This window comes from Carassius auratus, unplaced genomic scaffold, assembly GCF_003368295.1.
Source record: "Carassius auratus strain Wakin unplaced genomic scaffold, ASM336829v1 scaf_tig00014308, whole genome shotgun sequence".
NCBI classification, from domain to species: Eukaryota; Metazoa; Chordata; class Actinopteri; order Cypriniformes; family Cyprinidae; genus Carassius; species Carassius auratus.
The window spans coordinates 226,904-250,050 of NW_020524488.1; the positions used below are offsets into that span (position 1 = coordinate 226,904).

Below are 23,147 nucleotides of genomic sequence, written 5' to 3' on the forward strand. Positions count from 1 at the left end.
ATAAATTAATACAATCCAAAAAGTTATGGAAATTCAGTTTGGGAAAATGCATTTTTGCAGTTGTTCTATGCTACAAAATATTTATTAAGCTAGATGTCACATCTAGATGTCACATAGTGATGTTTGATTCATGAGCAAGTCATTCTTAAGCTTGTTATTTTCAATTAAATGGTTGAAACAGTACACGAGAAAAAGTCATTTAAAAAAAAAGTTTTATTTTCTGCTTGCCTTTTTTTCTTTTAGCGTGTGATGAGTGGAAGGTCCTTCCCAAACCAAACTTGCACAGAGACGTGAATCGCTTTGGACATACAGCAGTAACCAGTAATGGGTGAGAAATCTGAATAAACAGACTCACACACTCACAAATTAATGTTGTTCTGTATATTCACATGTCTTCATCTTCTTCTCCTTCTAGGTCCATGTATGTGTTTGGCGGTTTCTCCAGTGTCCTTCTGAATGATGTACTAATCTACAGGCCACCCAGCTGTGAGGCTTTCCTGGGGCAGGAGCGCTGTGAAGCCGCAGGCCCTGGTGTGCGTTGCGTTTGGAAAGGGGGCCGCTGCATGTCCTGGGAGCCTAGCTTCACAAACAGAGCTACACCTGCTCCATTCTGCCCTGCCAAAGCTGGTAGGTATCTGGAAGAGGCTTAAAGACTCCCCTGCCACCCTCCACTAAAACATTTCCCCCATGCCAAAGCCAAGAAATCAGTTGTTCTCGTGTGTACTGATCTGAGCCTCAGGTTTGTCTGCTACATTGTGCACTGGCTGTGTTAATGAGAGAGTAATGAAGGGGGCACAAGCTGTCTGAAGCAGACACAGAGGAGAGTTTCCCACAGCCCTTCTTTGCTCTGCAGGACTGTTTGATCTTTTGCCACCTGTCAGAACACAACCAATCACACAAAACCAGCCAAAGTGTAGTCTTTGAGAGTGAGTGTGGACCTCTAGCCAATGGCATATTTGGCTTCATTTAGCTTGATTTGAAATTCAAACCTGAGGTCTCTCGTGCCTGAGAGGTGCATGCTGGGATAATCCCTGGCAGCGATGGCCTTGTTTACGGTGCATAAGAGTTTCAGTGTGTTCTTCACTGCTGTTTGCCACTGTTGAATCTCAAGTGTCACAGAAAAAAAACCTGTAGTCTGAATGAAATGGTATAAAAAAGACTATGTACTATAAATTAACATATTACTCTTATGATCCAATCAATCAGTCAAAATGGCTTGATTTGAATCATTCACTGATTAAATTCAAAATGAGGCAAGGACTGTTATATCTTCAGGTTGGTGAAATTTATTAGTAAAGTTTTTAGTTTGGTATATTTTTATTACTTTTATTTGTAAATAAGTATTCAAATAAATTTTAATTTAAAACAAACTATAAATTTAATATCATTATCATTCAAGTCTAGAGAGATAGTGTGTGTGTGTGTGTGTTTGTTTTTCTTGTGAACACTTATTTAACTACATCTTTTCATATAATGCCCCTTTTACTAAGTGAGTGTTTAATGACTGCTTCTGATGCCATAATTCATTAGGATTCGAACTCGTAGATTTGCTGTAGATTCAGCAGCTGTGCAAAAAATGTTGCTGTGGTGTGTGTGAAAGAGTAGAAACAAATGTTTCTGTAGTGAAGTAAGGACATGGAGACACTCGTTATTATTGAATAAAGGATTGTCAAAAGAAAGAGACAAAGAACAGAGGCCTCTTTGATTCTTTACGCAAGTCACACTGTGTGAAGTCTTGCGATTCGAAGTAAATAGGCAATGGAAGATGTTTGAAGTGCTATATGTTTCTCTTCTACTTTGGTTAAAGGTCTGACGTGAGAGTTGGTTGTGGAAGAGCTTAGATCTCTCTCTAGGTTACCGTAATGTTTGTCTCACAACTGTTGGATATTAATACTTAGAGTGTCATTTATCTTTGGACTAGACATTTTTGCTCTTCATCTCTGCCTTGCGTTTCAACTTGCGTCTCTTTTTCGATCTGTCTCTGCTCTAGCCACGGTGGATGAGAGATGTTACCGTTTCTCAGACTGCACCAGCTGTACCGCCAACACTAATGGATGTCAGTGGTGCGACAGCAAGAAATGCATCTCCGCTCTCAGTAACTGCAGTGCTGTAAGTTGGCGTGCAGAGGGCAACATTGTCACACTACACAATTCCATGCACTAGTAGTCCTATGCTTATTGATCTCTCTTTTGCCAATTTTTTTTTTTAACTAGACTGTAAAGAATTTCACCAAATGTACAATCAGAAATGAGCAGATTTGCAGTAAGATGGCCAACTGCAAGAGCTGCTCCCTCAACCTCAGCTGCCAATGGGATCCTCAACAGCAGGAATGCCACACCCTTCCTGGTAAGAACAACAGAGGATGGTAGAAGAGATATTTACATGGCACACATGTATTGGGTACACTTTATATTGATTTTATTCAGTGAGCTTGCCGTAGTGCATTCTGCATTTATATATTAGCCAAAATAAGCTATCTCACCTTTTGGAACAGCATTTGTGAAGGGAGTGTGCCTATGTTACCTTAAAATGTTGTCTAGACAGGAAAATGTTGTCTAGACAGTAGGGGTGTAAACGGTTTATTTTCGTTACAGTAAGGGAGAGAAATGCAAATGCACTCTAATGCAGGTTATTACTAGATTTTTTTTTAACAAATTGTTTATACTTTTTTAAACACTTTTTAATATATATACCCCATTCAAAAGTTTGGGAACCCTTGGTTCTTAATACTGTGTTCTGTTACCTGATGATCCACGACTGTCTTTCTGTTTTGTGATGGTTGTGCATGAGTCCCTTGTTTGTTCTGAACAGTTAAACTGAGCAGTGTTCTTCAGAAAAATCTTTAAAGTCCTGCAGATTCGTCAGTTTTACAGCATCTTTGCATATTTGAACCCTTTCAAGCAGTGACTTTATGATTCTGAGATACATCTTATCACACTGAGGACATTTGAGGGACTCAAACACAACTATTTAAAAATATTCAAACATTCACTGAATTTTTGAAAACTTTTGAATACGATGAAGATGGCCAAATTTTTCTTATTTTGTTGAAATATGTTTTTTTTTCCATTTAGTTCTGCCCTTCGTAAGCAACAGAAAATACTTGTATGTTTCCCGGTACACAAATTAAGGACAATTTACCTTGATCTTCAAATTCCAAAAGTTTTCACCCCCCAGCTCTTAATGCATCTTGTTATAAATAATAAAAAAGAATAGGAAATAAAATACTGCTGCAAAGTTCTCCACTAAATAAAATACTCTGTCTCAAACCAATATCACATAATAAAATATAATGAAAAATATAAATAAATAACTATGATTACAGTGCAGCATTACCAATCCCAGCTTCTAGGCCTGCTCATATAAAAAAAAATATATATATATATATATATATATATATATATATATATATATATATATATATATATATATATATATAACCAGTGTTGTGGGTAACGCGTTACAAAGTAACGCGTTAGAGTACTCTAATTACTTTTTTCCTGAAATTTGTAACTTAACGCGTTAGTTTCGTGCGTAAGTAATCAGTAACTTCGTTATTTTTTAAAAAAAAGTAATCCGTTATTTTAAGGAAAGGAAAATCCCGACTGCAGCCTGCTTTTTGTCAGACAGTAGTCCTAGGTCTACTGTGCCACCTGCGGATGTACAGTATCAGCGGAGCCGAAGCTCTGTGATCGTAAAGTCAATGGCTGTGATGCGTCTGTGCCCTGCGCCTGACCCTGTGTGTGTGTGGGTTTTTGTTTTTTTTCGAACTCCCGGCAAGATAGCAGAGAGGACAGCGTTTGGTTTATGGAAGTACGCACATTATTTTCAATTTGTCAACGAAAAAGAAAAGAACATAACGGTAAAATGCACAATCTGCTTTGGTGAAAAGCTTCTGTCGACCGCCAAAAATTCTACCTCAAATTTAACGCTACGTTGTAATCACTACTTTGAAGAGTAAATGTAAGAGGACTGTGTTAAAGCGAATTTAGGCTTGTGATTGTGAGTGACACTTTAATAATAATTAGTTCGGCTATTAAGCGATTTGTCATTTGCCTGTGTGGCGGTGAAGGATTTAATTCGGTTTGTTATCATTTTTGTTTGACAGGCAGCTGTTAATTTCTGTTAGATCATTGGCTGGCTGGTTGTTCATCATTTCTAAATGGATTTAAATCTGCAAGCCTGTTTAAGGTTGTGTTTACAAGTAAGCATACTTGTACTTTGATAACTGCATTATTTAAAGTTAAAGAAAAATCAGGAGTTATCTTGTGGTGCTCATAATATACAGTAGCGCAGGCTACCCGGGCTGGGTAGGTGCGAATTTTGATTAATAATATGTTCTGTGATAATAAAAAAAATAAAACGCCATGTGGAATAGCCGATTGCTGACTGTCTTTCCTGTTATTGTTATCCTGCAGTGTTAATTTAGTCGGATGACTGATGTTATTCATTGTCGGGAGTCACGACTTCTAGGTGCATTTAAAGGGGCCGGGGGCTATGTCTGTCGTGTGTGAGCCGCTGCGAACTGCTTTTAATTTTTGGTAACGCATGAGTACTCTAACGCGTTACTTTTATGAATAGGTAACGCTGTATCATAACTGATTACTTTTAATTGATGGTAACGTTGTAACCTAACTAACTACTTTCCTAAGTAACTATACCCAACACTGTATATAACTTTTCCAAATTGTAAAGTGCAGCATCAACTGTTTCAGTTTTTAGACCTGCTCAGGTTTAATTATTGCGTTGGCCCCATCGGAATTAAGAGCCAAGGTCTGTTTAAATGCTGACGGGAGCTGCATTTGAATCATGGTCATTTTTTTCCTCATTGTAGTGATGTTCACACTCGCGTGATGCCTTTTGTAAACTTTTGCAGGGCGGGATTTGCGCTGAACGCGGAGACTTCCGCCCCCTAATATGTTTGTGTGGAAACACGAAAATGTACCTATGTTCCACACACCAAATATTGGATTCGGTCATTCGGTACACACGTGAACCGTACCGAAAGCCCTGTACCGAAATGGTCCGGTACGAATACACATACTGTTACAGACCCTTCTAGACAGCCTGTGTTCGCCAGAAGCTCTTTCTTCCACTATCACTGTTTTGTAATTTAACGTAAGAGCTTATTTAATTTGTTTTGTACATTAATTTGTAGGTGTCTGTTGTCTTTTTAAACCTGAGATTCACAACCCCTTTTGTCTTCTTTGTAAATTGTACATTTTTTAAATGATTTAGTCTGATTGTGCTTGGCATTTTCCACTGTGGACATCTGGCCACTTTGCTTGAATTAGCTATCGGCCCTTTTAGAGCTTCACTTGGTTCTAAAGAGTAATTTTCATTATGTTAAGAGCTCTCCTGCTGCCTCTGAAGTACAGAGAAGTGGAAAAAAAAATACGAGGCTTGAGAAAAAGCCTCTAATTCCTGTACATCACATTCCCTCTGTAGCCCAGCTGTGTGGAGATGGCTGGAGCAATGTCGGGGAGGCCTGTCTGCAGATCAACTCCAGCAGGGAGAGCTATGACAATGCTCAGCACTACTGCAAGAACCTGGAGGGAAACATCGCCTCGCTTACCACAGTAAAGCAGGTGGACTTTGTGCTGGAGGAACTGCAGAAGTACCAGCAGAAGGGGAAGGTTTGTGTCTGCTCATATTTACACTTCCATTCAGAAGGTTGGATCCACACCCTCATTCTTTATTAATATATTCCACATTTTAGAATAGTAGTTAAGTTATCAAAAGTATGAAATTACACAAATGAGAGCTTGATAATTATGCAGTGGCCAAAAATACCAAGAAAAATGAAACGGATCTTATATTTTAGCTTCTTCAAAGTAGCCACACTTTGACTAGATTACAGCTCTGAAAACTTTGTTCATCATTCTCTCAACCATTTCCATCTGGAATGATTTTTAAACACCGTTTAAGGATTTCCAATGTATGCTGGCCAACTCAACCAGTTTTTGTTAGTTTAGTAAAGAAATTTGTACATAAGCACTATCCTAGTAAAAGAAAGAAGAGGTTTTATGGTATCAAATTTTATGAGGTTAATAATGAGGTTTTATGAGTTTCTATGAGGTGTGTCCAAACTTTTCACTATCATAAAATAATATTGTTAAATATTATTATTATTGTTAAACAACTCTTGTCTATTTCAATATTTTAATTTCAATTATAATATATAAGTTCTGTGATGACAAAGGGTTTTCAGCAGCCTTTACTCAAGTTTCAGTGTCACATGATGATTACCTCAGAAATCATTTTAATATTCGGATTTGGTGCTTAACTAATGTGCTGCTTAATTTTTTAGCAGAAACCATGATGTTTGTTTTTCTTAATTCATTAAATAGAAAGTTCAAAAGCAGGATTTAATTAGAGTAGAAATCATTTTTGACATTACAAATGTCTTACTGTCACTTTTGGTAAATTTTTTTAAGTATCCTTGCAGAATAAAAATATTAATTCCTTAAAACAAATTGAGTGGCCGTGAACACTTGGATTCTAATAATCATGATTGACGCACTCGCTGTTCAAAATGTATTTAGTCCCTACTTTTGTTCCTGTGACTCATTGCGTTTGTCCTGTAGAAACTGTCCCCCTGGGTTGGCCTGAGGAAGATCAACGTGTCATACTGGGGCTGGGAGGACATGTCTTCATTCACTAACACCTCTCTGCAGTGGCTACCCGGGGAGCCCAATGATTCAGGCTTCTGTGCTTACCTGGAGAAAGCTCAGGTCTCTGGCCTCAGGGCGAATCCCTGCACTGCCAACACAGACGGCCTCATCTGTGAGAAACCAGTTGGTGAGTCTCTGATTCATTCTTCTATTCCCTTTTATTCTTAGTGAAGGCCTGGAAATAAGCCAATGAGATACATAACCATTCCCTTTTCAGTAACTTCATACATATTTACTTCCTTACAGTGAGCCCGAACCAGAACGCCCGCCCGTGTAAGACGCCCTGCTCCCTGCGCACCTCTTGTGAGAACTGCACCAGCCAGGCCATGGAGTGCATGTGGTGTGGAAGCACCAAACGCTGCGTGGACTCTAATGCCTACGTCATCTCCTTTCCCTACGGCCAGTGTCTGGAGTGGCAGACGGGAGACTGCGTGTGTGAGTGTCCTCATTTACATATTGTGGCCATCACTGCTTATAAGCTGCCCCAGAGAGAATCTGTGTTTTTTTTTTTCTATTTTCACCACTGAAATTAACTTATTACAGTGATGGAGAATGTGTAGAACTTGGTAACTTGATACTGGTCAGAAGCTTGAGGTCGGAAGTTTTTTTTCTGTTTTTTTTCTTTTAAAGAAATAATACATTTACCCAGCAAGGATGCCAGAAATTGAGCATGGGTGACTAAAGACATAGATTTATTTTTCAAATAAAAGCAATTCTTTTGACCTTTTCTGTTCGTTAAAGTTTATAATGAACATATAAGGCACCACAACTGTTTTCAACAATAAAACATGTTTTGTTAAGCACCAAATCGGCAAAATAAAATGGTTTTTGAAGGGTCGTGTGACACTGAAGGCTGGAGTAATGGCTGCTGAAAAATTTGGTTGGGTCATCACATGAATAAATCTAATTTAAAATAGAAAACTTATTTAATTAAGCTGATTTACATTTTTAAGCAAATTTATGCAGCCTCGATGATCACAAGAGACTTCTTTCAAAAACATTTGAAAAAAGTCTTACAGACCTCAAACAAGTTTTAGTAGTGTATATTTATGAATATTTATATGTAGAATTTTTAATAAGGATTCCTTGTTGTTTTTCTTTATAGGAATACTTTTGAGCTCGGAAATTATTGTAGTGGTGAGACATTTTGTTCATTGAAATGAAACCTTGAATTACAAGAGCTGTTCGCTCAAGAAACCCCTTAGCCTTGTTTCTTGGAAGGGTTTCAACGTGAGGATACCGTTTTCAGTGATGAGAATGTTGCTCTGTGGAGCCTTTCAGAGAAAGATTCAACCAATCAGTGGCTGTCAGCGGCCTGGGTGGCGTGGGTTCTCCATCTCTATCAGATCTGTTGTTTCATTCCATTAGCTGAACTGCTTGGCCTCTGATTCGCCTGTAATGTGTAATTAGTGTTCCAATTTGTCTGCCTAAGCATTCCCTCTTCCCTCTTGGCTGCTCAAGAATGGGTTCTCTCTTATGGCACATGTCGGAACGCCAAGTGATAAAAACATTGAGAAAACTACATCATTTGGCATAAACGTTCCTCAGGGAATATTAAAAAAAGAGGCCTTGACATACCTCAAAATACCTTAATGTTCCTGATTTATCACTTTGCTTGATGTGTAGTTCACCTTTACATTCGGTGTGTTTGAAATGCAGCTTGTTTGCTGACAATGTGTTTGTTACACAGCTGTGTGCATATCCTGTGTTACGCCATCTTTGTCCTCCAGACTAAAGTCTTCAAGTGTTCATAATGTTTTAATATAGTAAGTGAGGTAAGTGTACAGGGGACACACTGACACTCTCCAACTGTAGTCTGGCCTAGACTTATTGATAGAACTTCCATTATGCTCAGTCTGATGGAAAATGAATTAAAAGCTCTCTGCCAGAAGGATTCTGCACATCTGTATGGCTCAGGAATCCTTTTTGTCACCAAGATGTATCTCTCTGTCCGAGTGATGGTTATTTAACGTTTAAGCCTCGGCCTGTGTCAGTACCATTTTTAAAGATCTGTTTCTGCTTCTGCTAGGTTTTTTCCCCTCTGTTTTTTTTTTCTTTTTCTTAGTTCAGGGTGCTTTGTTTCTATCAGAGCTTGGTCGGATGAGTTTGATTCACACTTGTGAAGATGTGCATTGTTTTTTTGTTTTTTTTAAGGTGGCAATGATTTGTACTGGCATGTGGGGAGCTTGTGTGTGTCGACCCCCATATTGTAACGGTCTGATAAATTTGATCTTAAATCTGGCAGCTGCTGCCACTGCTTGGGTGGACTAAAGGTCATTTGTTTACAGTCGGTTTGTGCCATGTCCTTGTCGATTGGTAACCAAAACTGTTTATAGAAGAAAGTCACACAGGTTTGGAATGACTTGAGTGTGAGTAAATAATAACAGAATTTTAATTTATGGCGAACTGTTCCTTTAAAAACTGCTTTGATTGTGAAATGTTGTTGTTGCTTTTTTGACAAGTGGCTGTAGGGGAGGGGTTAAAATCTAAGAAGGCTTTATGTTGTCGCCTGAAAAGTAAAATTGTTTCAGAGACAGGGCCAGATATAAATTTTAATGAATGATTATGAAGGCAGATTTGTTTTTCTTCATAATAGTATTGATCAATGAATTGTACACCGTAAGACCAGTAAGGGGGCTACTTGGGGTCATTTTTGATTTCATGTGATTTCAAAACCAGTGATATTTGCTAGCTGAAGTGGCAATGACGTCTATTGATTTTCAGGGTGCCAATCAATTTATGTCTGTAAACACTTGGGCCTTCACTATTTTGAATAGGAAGCAATGTATTTTTATTCCCAGAGTCGTCTCATCTGTTTTCCATGGCTAAACCGTCTAGACATCTCCTCACCCCTAAACAAAATATTTTAATTGCATGCCGAATCAAATAATATGGTGCTGAGAATCTGTCAGCTCCTGCAGCTGAGAATCCATGAACTCCTGCCAGCATAATGACTAACATTGTGCTTTTTCACTGTTATTGCTGCCATCATGGTGACCCTGAACACACTTTGTCTGTAAAGCTTATTGTTGTGAGGACTGAGATCCTAAGAGATGTGATTTGGTTGCCGGGGGAGGTGGATCAAACCGAAAGAGGATGACGCATATGACTCTGATGTGCTTTTTGGGGAGAGTGGACTTTCTGGTAGTATTTGAGAGCATATTACTCAGACAGTGGAGTGATATGCCCTATGAGAGCTTGAAAGTATCATTTTAAGCATGTCTTTGTTGTCTCTCAAAGTTTATTTCTCAAAATCTGCTGGCTTTTTTCTCTTCGCCCTCTCATCTCTTTCTTTTCTGTCATTGCAGCTCAGAACTGCTCTGGTTTGCGTACATGTGGTCTGTGTCTGGAGCAGCCTGAGTGTGGCTGGTGTGGGGACCCCAGTAACACCGGCCGAGGGCAGTGCATGGAGGGTTCATATCGTGGACCCATGAAGAGCAACTCCAGACACAGTCAAGACATGGTGCTGGAGACGGGGCTCTGCCCAAAAGAACGGGGCTTTGAATGGGCCTTCATTCAGTGCCCTGGTGAGAACCACTCACATTCAGACAATCACATGCACACTGAATTTGTTACACCGGGTTTTTTTTTTTAAACTCTGAGCTGGGGACTGCCTGGGGTGATCTGGGAAAAAGAAAAAATGTTGGGGAAAAATAAAATACTATATGGGCTTTTATAGTTAACACACACACGCAAACACACGCATATATGTATGTATTAGGGGTCTAACGATACGCGTATTCGTATTGAGCCGTTCGGTACGAGGCTTTCGGTTCGGTACGCGGTACGCATTATGTACCGAACGGTTCGTTGGACTAATTAATTAAATTTGAAAAGAAAAAAAGAGAAATATAATGATATGCATGCAACAAGGTAACCCAATAACCCAAACGACGTAACAGGCAACGCCCCTGACACTCCCGAAGAAGAAAAAAACACCAACTTATAGTTATATGTTTATGTTAGGCTACTCAGCAGGCGCTCGCTCACTCAGCACGCGCTGAAGGCTCGTTGCAAAATGGCCAATGCGTTTAACAGACCAGAAATAGAAGATCCTCCAATAACCAACAGGTCTGGTGTTTGGGTGCACTTTGGATTCCCTGTAAGCTATAATGGTGATGGCAAGTGGTGGATAAAAAAACAACGGTATGTCGCATCTGCTACACCAGCGAGAATACAAAAAAAAAAAAAACAACAACACCAGCGGGAATACTTGAAACATCAACTAATTTACGCCGACATCACCTTAGTGTGTCAGTATTTGGGAAAAGACGAAAAAAAGGAGAAACATACACGCAACAAACTATCCTCGCAGCATTTAGACACCGGTACACCATTATAGCTTACAGGGAATCCAAAGTGCACCCAAACACCAGACCTGTTGGTTATTGGAGGATCTTCTATTTCTGGTCTGTTAAATGCATTACACATTTTTCAACGAGCCTTCAGCGCGTGCTGAGTGAGCCTTAGGGGCCGTTCACATATCGTGCCTAAAAACGCGTGTAAAACGCTAGTCGCGCTGCTTTCTCCTCCTTTCCAAAGCGCTCGGGCAGAAGCGCTCATGAGGCGTCTGTCTTTGCTAAGCAACAATGACGTGCTCTCTCCATGAGACGTGGAAATTTCAGCAAAGGATAAATGGATTTGCAGTACTAAAAATCACTTGCAGTAGCTCTGCTACCAAATTTATTTCAAAATTGCAATCCATATACAACTATGATCAGCTGTTCCTTCATCTTGGCTGAGCTTTCAACGTTGTTACGGGAAAGGATGAAGCTGATTGGTTAGTTCTTGTCACATGACCCGCGGTGCGCTTGCGGCATTCTGAAAAGTTGAGAGATGTTTTTACATTTTGCTGTATCTAAAACGTACCGAACCGTGACATCAGTGTATCGTATCGAACCGAACCGTGAATTTCTGTGAACCGTTACACCCCTAGTATGTATATATGTATGTATGTATGCATTTACATATGTACATTTTAGAAATTAAATAACTATGTTTAGGGTGATAGTAAATAATAAGTGATAAATTTACTGTTTTAAGCCTGATCAGAAGTAGTGAGAATAACGGTCATAATTTTATCCCAGCTGTAGTTTTTAACAATAATAAAAAAGCTAACTTTAAACCGCATATAAAGAAATTATTACTTTTATACAGTAAGGATGATTCAAATTGATCCAAAGTATTTGTTTTATTTAGTTTTCTTTACTGTATCACTCTTAATATTTTTCCACAATATACATGAGATTTTAAATATGAAAATGTATAGCTGCTTTCGTGTTTTAGGAGAGGGATCCCTCACTAGAGGATCATTGTATTTGAGGGTTTCTGGCATCAAAAGTTTTAATATCCTTCTTCAATTCTTTATAACATTGTTAGTCATCTCTGAAATCCAAGTTTGTAAAAAAATTCCAAACTGACAACCAACTTTTATTTCCCAGCATGCCAGTGCAATGGCCACAGCACGTGTGTGAATGGCAGCTTGTGCGAGCAGTGTCGTAACCTCACCACTGGCCTTCACTGCGAAACATGCTTGGCCGGGTACCATGGAGACCCAACCAATGGCGGAAAGTGCCAAGGTGAGAATATTTGCACCTGATACTAACGGGGCATTTTGATAAACCATTTGGCTTAGTAATGGAGATAAGAGCAAACTGGGAAATGAATGGTGAGGTCATAGAGTTGGTTGCACTGCCAGAGGCGAGGGGTAAGATCACACATTGACATGCACTCACTTGTTTTCTCTTTTACGGTGGAGATGTCGGTTTAGAGCACTGGCCTATGATTCCAGGTGAAACAGAATATGTTGTCATAGACCGTTATGTTCACAAATATGAGACCTCTCCCCCACCAGGAGTTTAATACTAAGAGCTAGTGATCACAAAACATATGTTAGTTTAAACATTATAAAAGTGCAGTCCTAAGAGGTCTTATGTTTATTTACAGCATATTTTTGTATGTAAATGGCTTTGTTGTTTTCCTCAATGTTTTTGTGAAATTTTGCCCAAGGCCACTTTTGCTTTAATATTTGATGGAACATCAGTTCTAAAACTGCTCCCTGCAAACATTAGACACTATCATATTTCCCACGTTCTTTAGAAATATGATATTCATATTCTTTCTTGAAAGCAGACCAGCTCACAAAAGATGTTCATACGCACATCAGCAATAGATCTTTGATATACGACCTACAGGATGCTGGGATTTAGAGACAGCATAGAATTGGTCCCTATACATGCTGTCATGCATGTTTAGCACAGCGGACAAAAGCCTGTCAGAGCCCAGTGATCTGCAGCCGTGTTAGTGCAGCGTGTAGAATTAAAGCTTATTTTAGAAATAATTATAGTCCACTGCTCAAAAAAAGGAAAATGGATTTCAGTACAGATAAAAGACTGTGGCGCTTAAAGCTAATGTTTTTGCCCATAGCAAAAATCTTCTGAACGCTATTTAACCTGTTTTGAGTTTCAGAACTGATGATCTTGAAGTGAGTCATATAATAAGAAATTACATTTTCCTCATGCTTTGAAATAGAAGTTAATTGAAACTCATAATTCAAAACTTTCTCAATAGTCTAAAAAGACCAATTTCATCCAGAATTTCATCCATATTCTTCAAATACATTAACAGAACAACTCCCACATAAATGCCAGTAATGCCAATGTGGACATTAGATGGTATTATTCACAAGTGCAGGGTCAGTATGAGAAATGTTCATAAAAGTGTCTTTTAAATGTTTTGTAAGATTTTGTTCGAAAGAAGTGATTTAAATTCAAAAACATTAAAACATATCACTCTGACCCCAAACCTTTGAACGGTAGTCTGTGAGATAAAACAAAACCAAAAATATATATTTCATGTAATATAAACAATATATTTGCATGTAAATGTATAAAAATTACATTTAAATGTCAATCTTTTATTTAGTAAATTTATTTCAAACTATTGTTATTTTGTTTTTATATTTTGTAATATGTAGTACTAAATTCAGAGGTTTTAGCTTTTGCTTTGCTAGGATTATTTAATAGTTTTTTTTTTCAACTGCACATAGAATGAAGAGAATTTACCATTATGTTTGTTCATTGGCCGCTCTATGGTTAAGCTTTGTAATTTATTATTTTGATTTTCATCATTGATGTTGCCTAGGGACAGTAACATGATTTTCTTATTTCATCTAATGCAGCAAAGCTCCCTTCTCTTTAAACAAAACCTGAGAAGAGAAAGGGACCACCTTATAAGCCTATCTCACTGTTTTTGTCAGCCTATTTGACCTAAAGTATAGATCCAACAGATGTACTGAAAACTGAAGATACTGAATTGAATTTGAATGTTTCAGTCAATTAAGTCGTTTGTATTTTTATTTATTTGTAGATAAAAAGAGCTCATTCCTTATTGAAATCAACCTTTTTTTCTTTAAATTGCAATTATGTGCAGTTTTCATTAATTAAATTATAAATAAATAATTTTTGATAGGTAAAAATTGATAGCCTGAATGCACTGTAAGTCGCTTTGGATAAAAGCATCTGCTAAATGCATACATTTATAAATAATTTAAGCCTTTGTGTTCGTAGATCAGTTTCGTAATTCTATGTTCTTCTTTTCCCACACAATGTTTTTTCTGTCTTGTCTTCCCCCTTTTGTTAATTCTAATCTCACTCTATATATATCCCCCAACACCAACTTTGATTTTTGTCCGTTTCCCCCAAACCTTTTGTTTTTCAGCCTGTAAATGTAATGGCCATGCCAGCGTGTGCCAGGTGCTGACGGGCAAGTGCTTTTGCACTACCAAGGGTATCAAAGGTGACCAATGCCAGCTGTAAGTACCTTTACTACATACAAGCATATACTTATTTTTGTAACTATACTTTTATTTGAAAACATTTTATATATATATATTAGGGGTGTAACGGTACGTGTATTTGTACCGGACCGTTTCGGTACAGGGCTTTCGGTACAGTGCATGTGTGTACCGAATGACGGAATGCAAAATTTTGTGCGGGGAATATAAGTACATTTTCGTGTTTCCAAACAAACATATTAAGTGGCGGAAGTCTCCGCGTTCAGCGCAAATCCCGCCCTGCAGCTGATTCTAAAGGCCGGTGACACACTGGATGCGTGGCACAAGCGTCTCAGCTGCGTGTCGTGTCCGTTTTTAATTCGGCTATAGACAGTATTGACGGCAAAATAGATTATGTTTGACGGGTACAATATTTGAAAATCGATAATTATTAATTTATTTTTTAAGTTACATTTATATCTGAATATATGTCAACCTATAGACTTTCAAACATCAAAGTGTCATTAATTAATATGTATTTGTGTACAAAATGACATATAAACATATTTTACTATTCTATTTTGCCTGGAAACGCTCCCAACACACTTTCGTGTAGCGTGAAAAATAAGCATCGGTTATATTTCTAGCATGCCACGCAGCTGAGACGCTTGCGCCACGCATCCAGTGTGTCGCTGGCCTCAGCTGCAGGGCGGGATTTGCGCTGAACGCGGAGACTTCCGCCACTTAATATGTTCGTTTGGAAACACGACAATGAACCTATGTTCCGAAAATACAAAATATTGCATTCGGTCCTTCGGTACACACGTGCACCGTACCGATAGCCCTGTACCGAAACGGTCCGGTACGAATACATGTACCGTTACACCCCTAATATATATAATATATACACCCCTAATAATATATATATATATATATATATATATATATATAAAAGTATAGTTAAAAGCTACACACCACTTAAATCATTAAAGAGTTAGTTCACCCAAAAATGAAAATTAGCCTGCGTTTTATTCACCCTAAAATCATCCTAGGTGTATGTGATTTTCTTCTTTCAGACGAATTGAACCGGACTTATATTAAAAATTGTCCTTGCGCCTCCAAGCCTTTCAGTGGGGATACGCAAGTGATGGTTGTCAACAGTTCAGAAGATTTATTAAGTGTGTGCATCCATAATAATACGTACCTCCTGGGAGAGAATAAAGAAGTGACATGACATACAGCCAAGTGTGGTGACCCAAACTCGGAATTCGTGCTCTGCTTTTAACCCATCCAAAGTGCACACACACAGAGCAGTGATAATACACACACTGTGAACACACACCCAGAGCAGTGGGCAGCCATTTATGCGCCCGGGGAGCAGTTGGGGGTTCAGTGCCTTGCTCAAGGGCACCTAAGTCATGGTATTGAAGGTGGAGAGAGAACTGTACATGCACTCCCCTCACCTACAATTCCTGGCGACCCGAGACTCGAACTCACAACCTTTCGATTGCAAGTTTGACTCTCTAACCATTAGGCCACGACTTCCCTGTAACTAAAGGCCCAAGATAAATATCCATATCTTTTGAGCGACAATAACTTTATATACTGTGCACTCTCAGTTTTAAAACTTTTCAGGGTGTTTTTATTCACTTAGAGCTGTGTTACACTCTGCATGAAAGGTAATTTTCAGAAATCCATAATAGGGGCACTTTAACTCTCCTGCATTCCATTTAGCTTGACTCTGTGTCCTCACAATTTTGGCTAAAGCTGACCTGCAGACGCAGCATATTTTGTCTGCGTGTGTGCACTAATGGAGATGGAAGCGAGGTGTGGGAGTGTACTGGCGTATGTTTGTGATTATTAGAGAGTCCATTCCTCTTTGAGAATAATGAAACTCAAGCGCTTCACTCACTGCATTGTTATATGTGCATGCAGAAATTCAAAAGAGTGAGTTGACCAGTCGTGCTTATTTAGGAGACGTGGGTGCGAACTGAAAATCCCACTCAGATACTTCAGTCACAGAAACAGAAGCTGGTGAGCAGCTTGAAATCTGGGCTGCTATGTTGCATTCAGAGCTACAGCAGAGGATGGTAGCCCTTTTATTGTGCTCTTAAAAGAGCAAATGTGTTCTTATAGGCTGACATGTAGGTGTGCAGCTCATGGAAGGTCTTACTTGATCATTGAACAGTGTTTTATGGCAGGGAACAGGAAACTGTGTCCACATCCCTGTAGATCTCTTTTCATATTGTATTTTTTAGCATCACAGTGAATTTTCATTACAAACAAAGCAACAGCTGTACACCGTAGTCAGGAGAAGGCATCATAGAAAGCATTGTTGACATATTTTTTTTTTACTTTACTTCACTGGTTCCATTGTTAATACCATAACTGATTGATGTTCGGTTCCATTCGGTTTCCATTAATGTTTCTTGCATAATGTTTCTTCTGTGCAAAAATGCTCTGGCAGTATATTGTGCACTGCATCATCATATGCAGCAAGCCCAGTATTGTTCAATTCCCACACGACTGAATCTTAAGAACTGTTTTAGTGAACTAAAAGCATAGTGTGACAAGTGTAGTCCAATTCCTGTACTAGTGATCTTTCCAGTAAATCAAAAACATAGAGGGCCCTATTTTAACGATCTGAAACGCAAGTGTCAAAGCGCGAAGCGCAAGTAACTTTGTGGGCGGGTCTCGGCGCTGTTGCTATTTTCCCGGCGGGATAAATGGCTCCTGCGCCCGGCGAAAATCTAAAATGGGTTGGTCTGAAGTAGCTTCATTATTCATAGGTGTGGTTTGGGCATAACGTGAAATAAACCAATCAGAACTTCATCCAACATTCCCTTTAAAAGCAGGTGCGCAAGTTCCATTATGGATTGCTATTATTATGGTATATTTACCAGGCGCACGCCAGGAGCGGTTCACAGCCGAGGAGACTGATGTTCTTGTAAGAGCAGTGAAAGACAGAGAAGTTGTGTTGTATGGGGATGGGAGAAACCCATCCAAAATAGCGTCGGTTAAACAGGCGTGGGAGGAAATAGCCACAATTTGTCAGATGTCCTTATATACACATATGTCTTGCCACTATTTGGCCAACAGGTCTGATCCTTAATTACTACAATTAGCCTGAATAATTTGTAAGCTAGATTTATGCCTATTATTTTTCACACCACTATGATTTCCGTCATCTCACGTGTTAATATTTTTTAGTGTAACAATTTATGATTTGCAAAAATAACTGTTGCATCTGTGTAGATTACATGAGCATTATGGTCAAGCATGCGCCCTTAAAATAGCATAATGAACAACGCGCAATGCGCCACTGACTTTAGACTGGGTTTTTTCTGGTCAGTGGCGCAATTGTTTAATGGAACAGCAAAATAGCACCAGGGATTGTTTGCGCCGGAACACGCCTCCTTTTTTGAGCTGAACCGCCCAGGGAGCGCAAGTTCATTCACTAGTTTAGCGACGTGCTTCTGTGGAGGGAAAAGCGAGCTTTGCGTGGGTGCAAAATAGGAATGACATATGCGTCGGTGTACAAAGTCAATTGCGCTGGGTGCAAGATAGGGCCCAGAAAGTGACTTGTGATGTTTTGAATCCTGAACAAGTGACTTATGAGTTTGCTCATTTTTGAAGATCATAAACATAGAGTGTGACTGGTGTATTCAGATTCCTGAACGAGTGACTCTTATTAGGTAATAGTTCCTTTTAGTGCATCAAAAGACATAGTGTGTGACTAGTGTAGTCCATTTCCTGAAAAAGCAGCTCTTATAAGTTGGTTATTTTTAGTAAATGAAAAACATAGTTTGTGACCAGTGTAGTTTAATTCCTGAACAAGTGACAAGTCATGACTTCACTCCCTCACACACACTTTTGCTATTAGTTATAGTGTGAGTGTGCGTGCGGGTAGATGCTTTTTTAATTTTGTGTAACCCAATCAGGCCAAGCCAGGTCCATTGATAATGTATGCAAGCGTGTCTTCATCACAAGGACAAATGAGTGCTCAGGCAGCAGTTGAGATGGCTGTTACCGCTTCCTGTTTATTCCTCTCCTTCACACTCGGTCTCTCTCTCATTACTCAAGAGCGTTCATAACGAGGTCCGTAATGAAGCACCGGGACCATTTTTTTCACGCACAAATACTATCACACTCAAAATGATTGATTAAAGGTGCTGTATATAGGACCAAGTGGTTGAACTAGGTACTGCAGTCAAATTTTAAATATTGGGGAGGTTTATTTTTCACTCGGCCCTCCTCCTCAGTCTTGACGCACACGCAGGTTGCAAGATTGACGACACAAACAGGAATGAGCGCACTTGATGATGAATACAATTAAATACACTGTGTTTTCCTCCAACTGGCAACCCAGAATGCCAAAATACAACTGGGCAAACTGGAAGTGGGCAGGTGTTTCACAAACCAAAACAAAGATTGATATTCATGCCCAGAACACACAGTTTCAAAGGAGAATAACTGACTGTAGCACTGTTTTTAAGATAAACAAGCATGTTAACTTAACATGTTTCTTAAATATCTGCAAACATGTTATGGTATTTGTATGCTTTAGTAGAGTCAAAGACTTACATACAGCACCTTTAAAGACCTAATGTGCTGCAGTGATTGCTCGCCGACCCCCTTTTAGTGCGCTGACATTGTGAAAGAGTAATTCAAAGTTTCCTTTCACAGTCCTGAGCGGGACTTCAGAGCATAGAGAACACGTCACTCTCCTTTGCGATCAGACGGCAGCTCAGCAAGAGATATTTGAAAAGATACACATGACTAAAGAAAGAAAATTGATACAGTTTGAAGCAAAAGCATGCTTGATTACTGTAGAGTCAATCATCATCATGATAGAGTGTAATGGAGTGTGTTGTGTTTGTTGCGGCACTCCAGGTGTGACCCAAATGGGGATCAAATGATGGCACTACAGAGAGAGAGACTGCATTAAAGCATGCACAGCATGTCTGTGCGCTCTCACTGGAGATTAAATTAAGATACTGAGAGTAAGAGTGCATTATGTTTCACCGCCCTCAAGGAGTACATTGTGTGTATGTTGGCATGAAGGTTGGAAACCTCTCCTTCTGATTTGCAGTGTATGGGTGAGAGAGAATAGTCATTTTTGAAATGCCATCCAGATTAAAGGCTAGGGTACTGATATGTAAAGGTTTTAAAATGCCTGTGGTGCAGTTTCTCCTGTGTCCTCTGTACCGTGGAAAAAGTGTACTCTACCTTGTCCTTTCATATTTATCACCAACTCCGAAAGAATTTATGTATGCTTTGGCTCCTTGTGATAAAGGTGGATCCCTGCAAGCTAAGGGGAAATAGTTTTACAGTATGAGATGGAGGTCTGAGTTTATGTGACTGTGAGAATGGTGTACGTTAGAAGGTGTACTTAAAAGGTAAACGTGTTTTTTTTTTTTTATTTTTTTTTTATTATCACATGACTGGGTGTCAATCCAGATTACCAGATTTAATTTGTATCACAAATCAGAATCGCTCCCAAATAAATAAACTGCTAAATAAGTGGGTCATAAGTACGGAAGCCCATTTCAGCCATTAAAAATACATCAAAAAAATCATGCTTTGATAAGTCATAATTATAAAAAAAATTATATTTATGAGAAAAGTCAAAATTATGGCATAGTAATTCATACTAATTATGTAATATAAAAAAAATGAATTTAAAATAATAAAAGAGACCAAAAACTACTGACATAAATTGATATTATATAAGATAAAAGATTATTTTCTTTTTTTTAATCATAATTATGAGATAAAGTGCTGCAGTCAGGAAATGCTTAGTCATAATTATAAGGGAAAAGTCATCAACAACTTTTGTCATAATTATGGCTTTTAATGTGGTAATTATGACACTTTTTAATGTGCTTAAATTTGACTTTTTATCATAATTATGATTTACGAAAGCACTTGTTAAAAAGCACAAAACTCTTACCAGAATGAGCTAAAAGTTACAGGATTTGTTTGTGAATAAGATTGTTTGTTTTTGCATGTAAATTGTGAGGAGTGTGGAAACCTTTTTTTTTTTATTTATGATTTTGTGCATATTTTATTGCATCACATACAACACAAACACTAAAGCCACATTTGGCTGGACTGCACAATTGTAATTTGCATGCTTGAAGTATTTTTCAGGCTGTTATGCATGTGAACTAGGAGCACTGTTTTAACTAGACCAGAGCCCGGCATTCTGCATTAACTAAAACTCTTTCACAGTTTCATTTACTTGTTAAAAGCAGATATAATGATTAATCACATTTGCACTTCAGATATGTTTACAGGACAATGGTGTGAATCGAAAGTGAATTCCCTCTGTAGAAACTAAGTGGCGAAATTGTAGTGGGGAGAGGGAGGGAGCGAGAGAGCTGTGCTCTCAAATGAATGCAGACTCTAATTGGACCGTCAGTTCCTGGCTCAGAAGAGCAACAGGATGTGTAATCTGCTTAGGCTTGTGGAGAGTTGGGCTAACAGCGTTGTGGTAATTGTTTCGCATGTTTGAGATTGAGGTAAAGGAACCTTTGGGCTGTCTCCTGGCACTCTCTAATGAAGCTGAGGAAATAAAGGACTCCGACAACAGAGTGGAATTACATAATCTGCCTTAGTACGGAAAGAAACAAAGATACCGAAGCTGTCGCACAAATTCAAGACACTTACACAACAATGCTCTGTGCACAGCATGCACATAGAGAGCCACATCTGACAAAGCATGACCCCGAATGGAGCTCTCTTTCACGCCTCCTTTTGCTTGAATGAGCAAATACACCGTTGCAGATTTGAACATTCAAAAGATTTTAAAGCATTCAAGCACAATAATAAGTGAATAATAACTCCATTTAGTGTGTTGTGTGCACGTAGACATAGAAACTTGTATCAGGCGACATGCAAGCCCTATATTCATTAATTTTATTAATTTTTTTATTCATGTCTTATTGCGGTTGAACAGACAAATACATTCAGAAGTATGTGAAAATACCCCTCATAGCAAGTGTCCTCAACAACAGTCATTATGTCTTAAGTGAACACAAACAGCTGAGAAAGAAATTGTGTATATATATCATATTGGATTCATGCAATGTCTCTTAAAGTGACCTCATTTACCAGCTGTTCTCGGTGTCCTTAATGTTAATTAAGTATGAATGTATATTTAATTTATACAGTTAAGAATATGCAATGATAATATGCACTTGATTATTCATTTCTGTAATCTGTACCTGAACACATTCAAACCTAAAGCACTCTTTAATGTTTTTCTTCTATTTATTTGTGCTGTTGCTTGTAAATTGTTCATTTGTTCTTATTCACTAACTGTTATGAACTTTTTTTTTTTAGGCTTGTAGTTGTTGCTGTGGGATTGGAATCAAAAATTAAACCTAGCAAAACATATTGATCTTTTCCTTTTTTTATTCTATTTATTTGTGTTTCTTTTTCAATTAACAACCTTTTTGTTTTCTTAATTCAGAGTCCATTAATTTGTAATGTTTAATAATTATTATGACAATTGCATGTTCAGATTAGTGTGTCAGATGTTGCATTGTCTCATTACTGAAGCACTTCATCTAAATAGTTTTTTTCACTCTGCAGTTGTGACTCAGAAAACCGTTACCTTGGCAACCCCCTCCGAGGAACCTGTTACTGTGAGTATGCTCTATTTGAGAAAACCTGTTGTACCTTGAAAATCCATCTGACTGCAGATGACACTTTAAAACTCAGAGGCTGTCTACCATTTAATGAAATTAGACTCAGGGTGCTTAAGATGCTGGGAAACCTGGACGAAAATAGCCATGGGATGATGCACAATCACTCAACAAGATAAAATAAGTGGGTGAGACATTCTGGTTTGGCAGAAATCAAAAAGTAGAGTTAGATATCTTGAACATCAGATCTGCAGCACATCATGTTGAAGTCTGATTGTTTGCATGGCTTAAATGCACCGCACTAGGGGGCAGTCTTGTATATCAGAAACAGCGTATTCTCTGGGTATACATCTGTGTTCCTTTCTATCACCTTTTTTTTTTTTTTTTTTAATTACTATCAGCAGTCATCATGGAGTCTGAAAATGCTAAATGCAGTTAGTAGCATTTAGGACATCAAATTTCACTCCGTTTGCAAATCCTGCCAGCATTATCCCCATTGTCATCAATCAGGATTAAATAAAGCCTTCAATTTATCAATCAATTTCCATCCACTCCATTCGCTCTGTGTCTGTTAGATGAGGCGATTGTACTCACAGACTTCCTGCCCAATTGCCATTAAGACTAAAACTGTATCACCCGCCCATATTTTCTCAAATAGTGTCCTGCAGAGGAACGTGTTGCTGGGGACTGGGCCGTAGGCGATGATATAAGACTGTTGAGAATGTCAAACCCTGTCAGAGTGAGTAAGGGAATGATTCAAACTAATTAAAGACACAAGAGCAGAAGTTTGGTAGGCAAGGTTTGACTTGTGCATTTCCGGAGACAGCACTAGCAAGTAGCAAGGGGTGCTCAGTGTGTTCTGCCAGTGTTACTTGACTCACCATCAACGATTGATCCTTTTAAAATAGACTTCTGACCCAGTAAGACTTCTTGGTCATGCTAAATTTTCTCAGATTGGTTTACACTCAACCCTCCATGTATTCCCAGTGTAACTGCAGTGGGGAGTGTCTTTAATGAGCTGAATGGAGTTCTTTGCTTTAGTTTCGG

General features: G+C 38.6%; 1 protein-coding gene across 1 annotated transcript in view; it reads left to right on the forward strand.

Annotated features, from left to right (window-relative positions):
* LOC113074313 (attractin-like protein 1) overlaps positions 1-23,147 on the forward strand; it is an 85,725-nt gene that overhangs the window by 18,475 nt on the left and 44,103 nt on the right. The window contains exons 11-21 of the mRNA XM_026247112.1: positions 244-328; positions 416-627; positions 1,991-2,109; positions 2,214-2,346; positions 5,449-5,636; positions 6,588-6,801; positions 6,921-7,109; positions 9,983-10,201; positions 12,116-12,253; positions 14,394-14,487; positions 22,048-22,100. Coding sequence (XP_026102897.1) covers positions 244-328; positions 416-627; positions 1,991-2,109; positions 2,214-2,346; positions 5,449-5,636; positions 6,588-6,801; positions 6,921-7,109; positions 9,983-10,201; positions 12,116-12,253; positions 14,394-14,487; positions 22,048-22,100 — 1,644 coding nt within the window. The remainder of the gene's footprint in view (positions 1-243; positions 329-415; positions 628-1,990; positions 2,110-2,213; positions 2,347-5,448; positions 5,637-6,587; positions 6,802-6,920; positions 7,110-9,982; positions 10,202-12,115; positions 12,254-14,393; positions 14,488-22,047; positions 22,101-23,147) is intronic.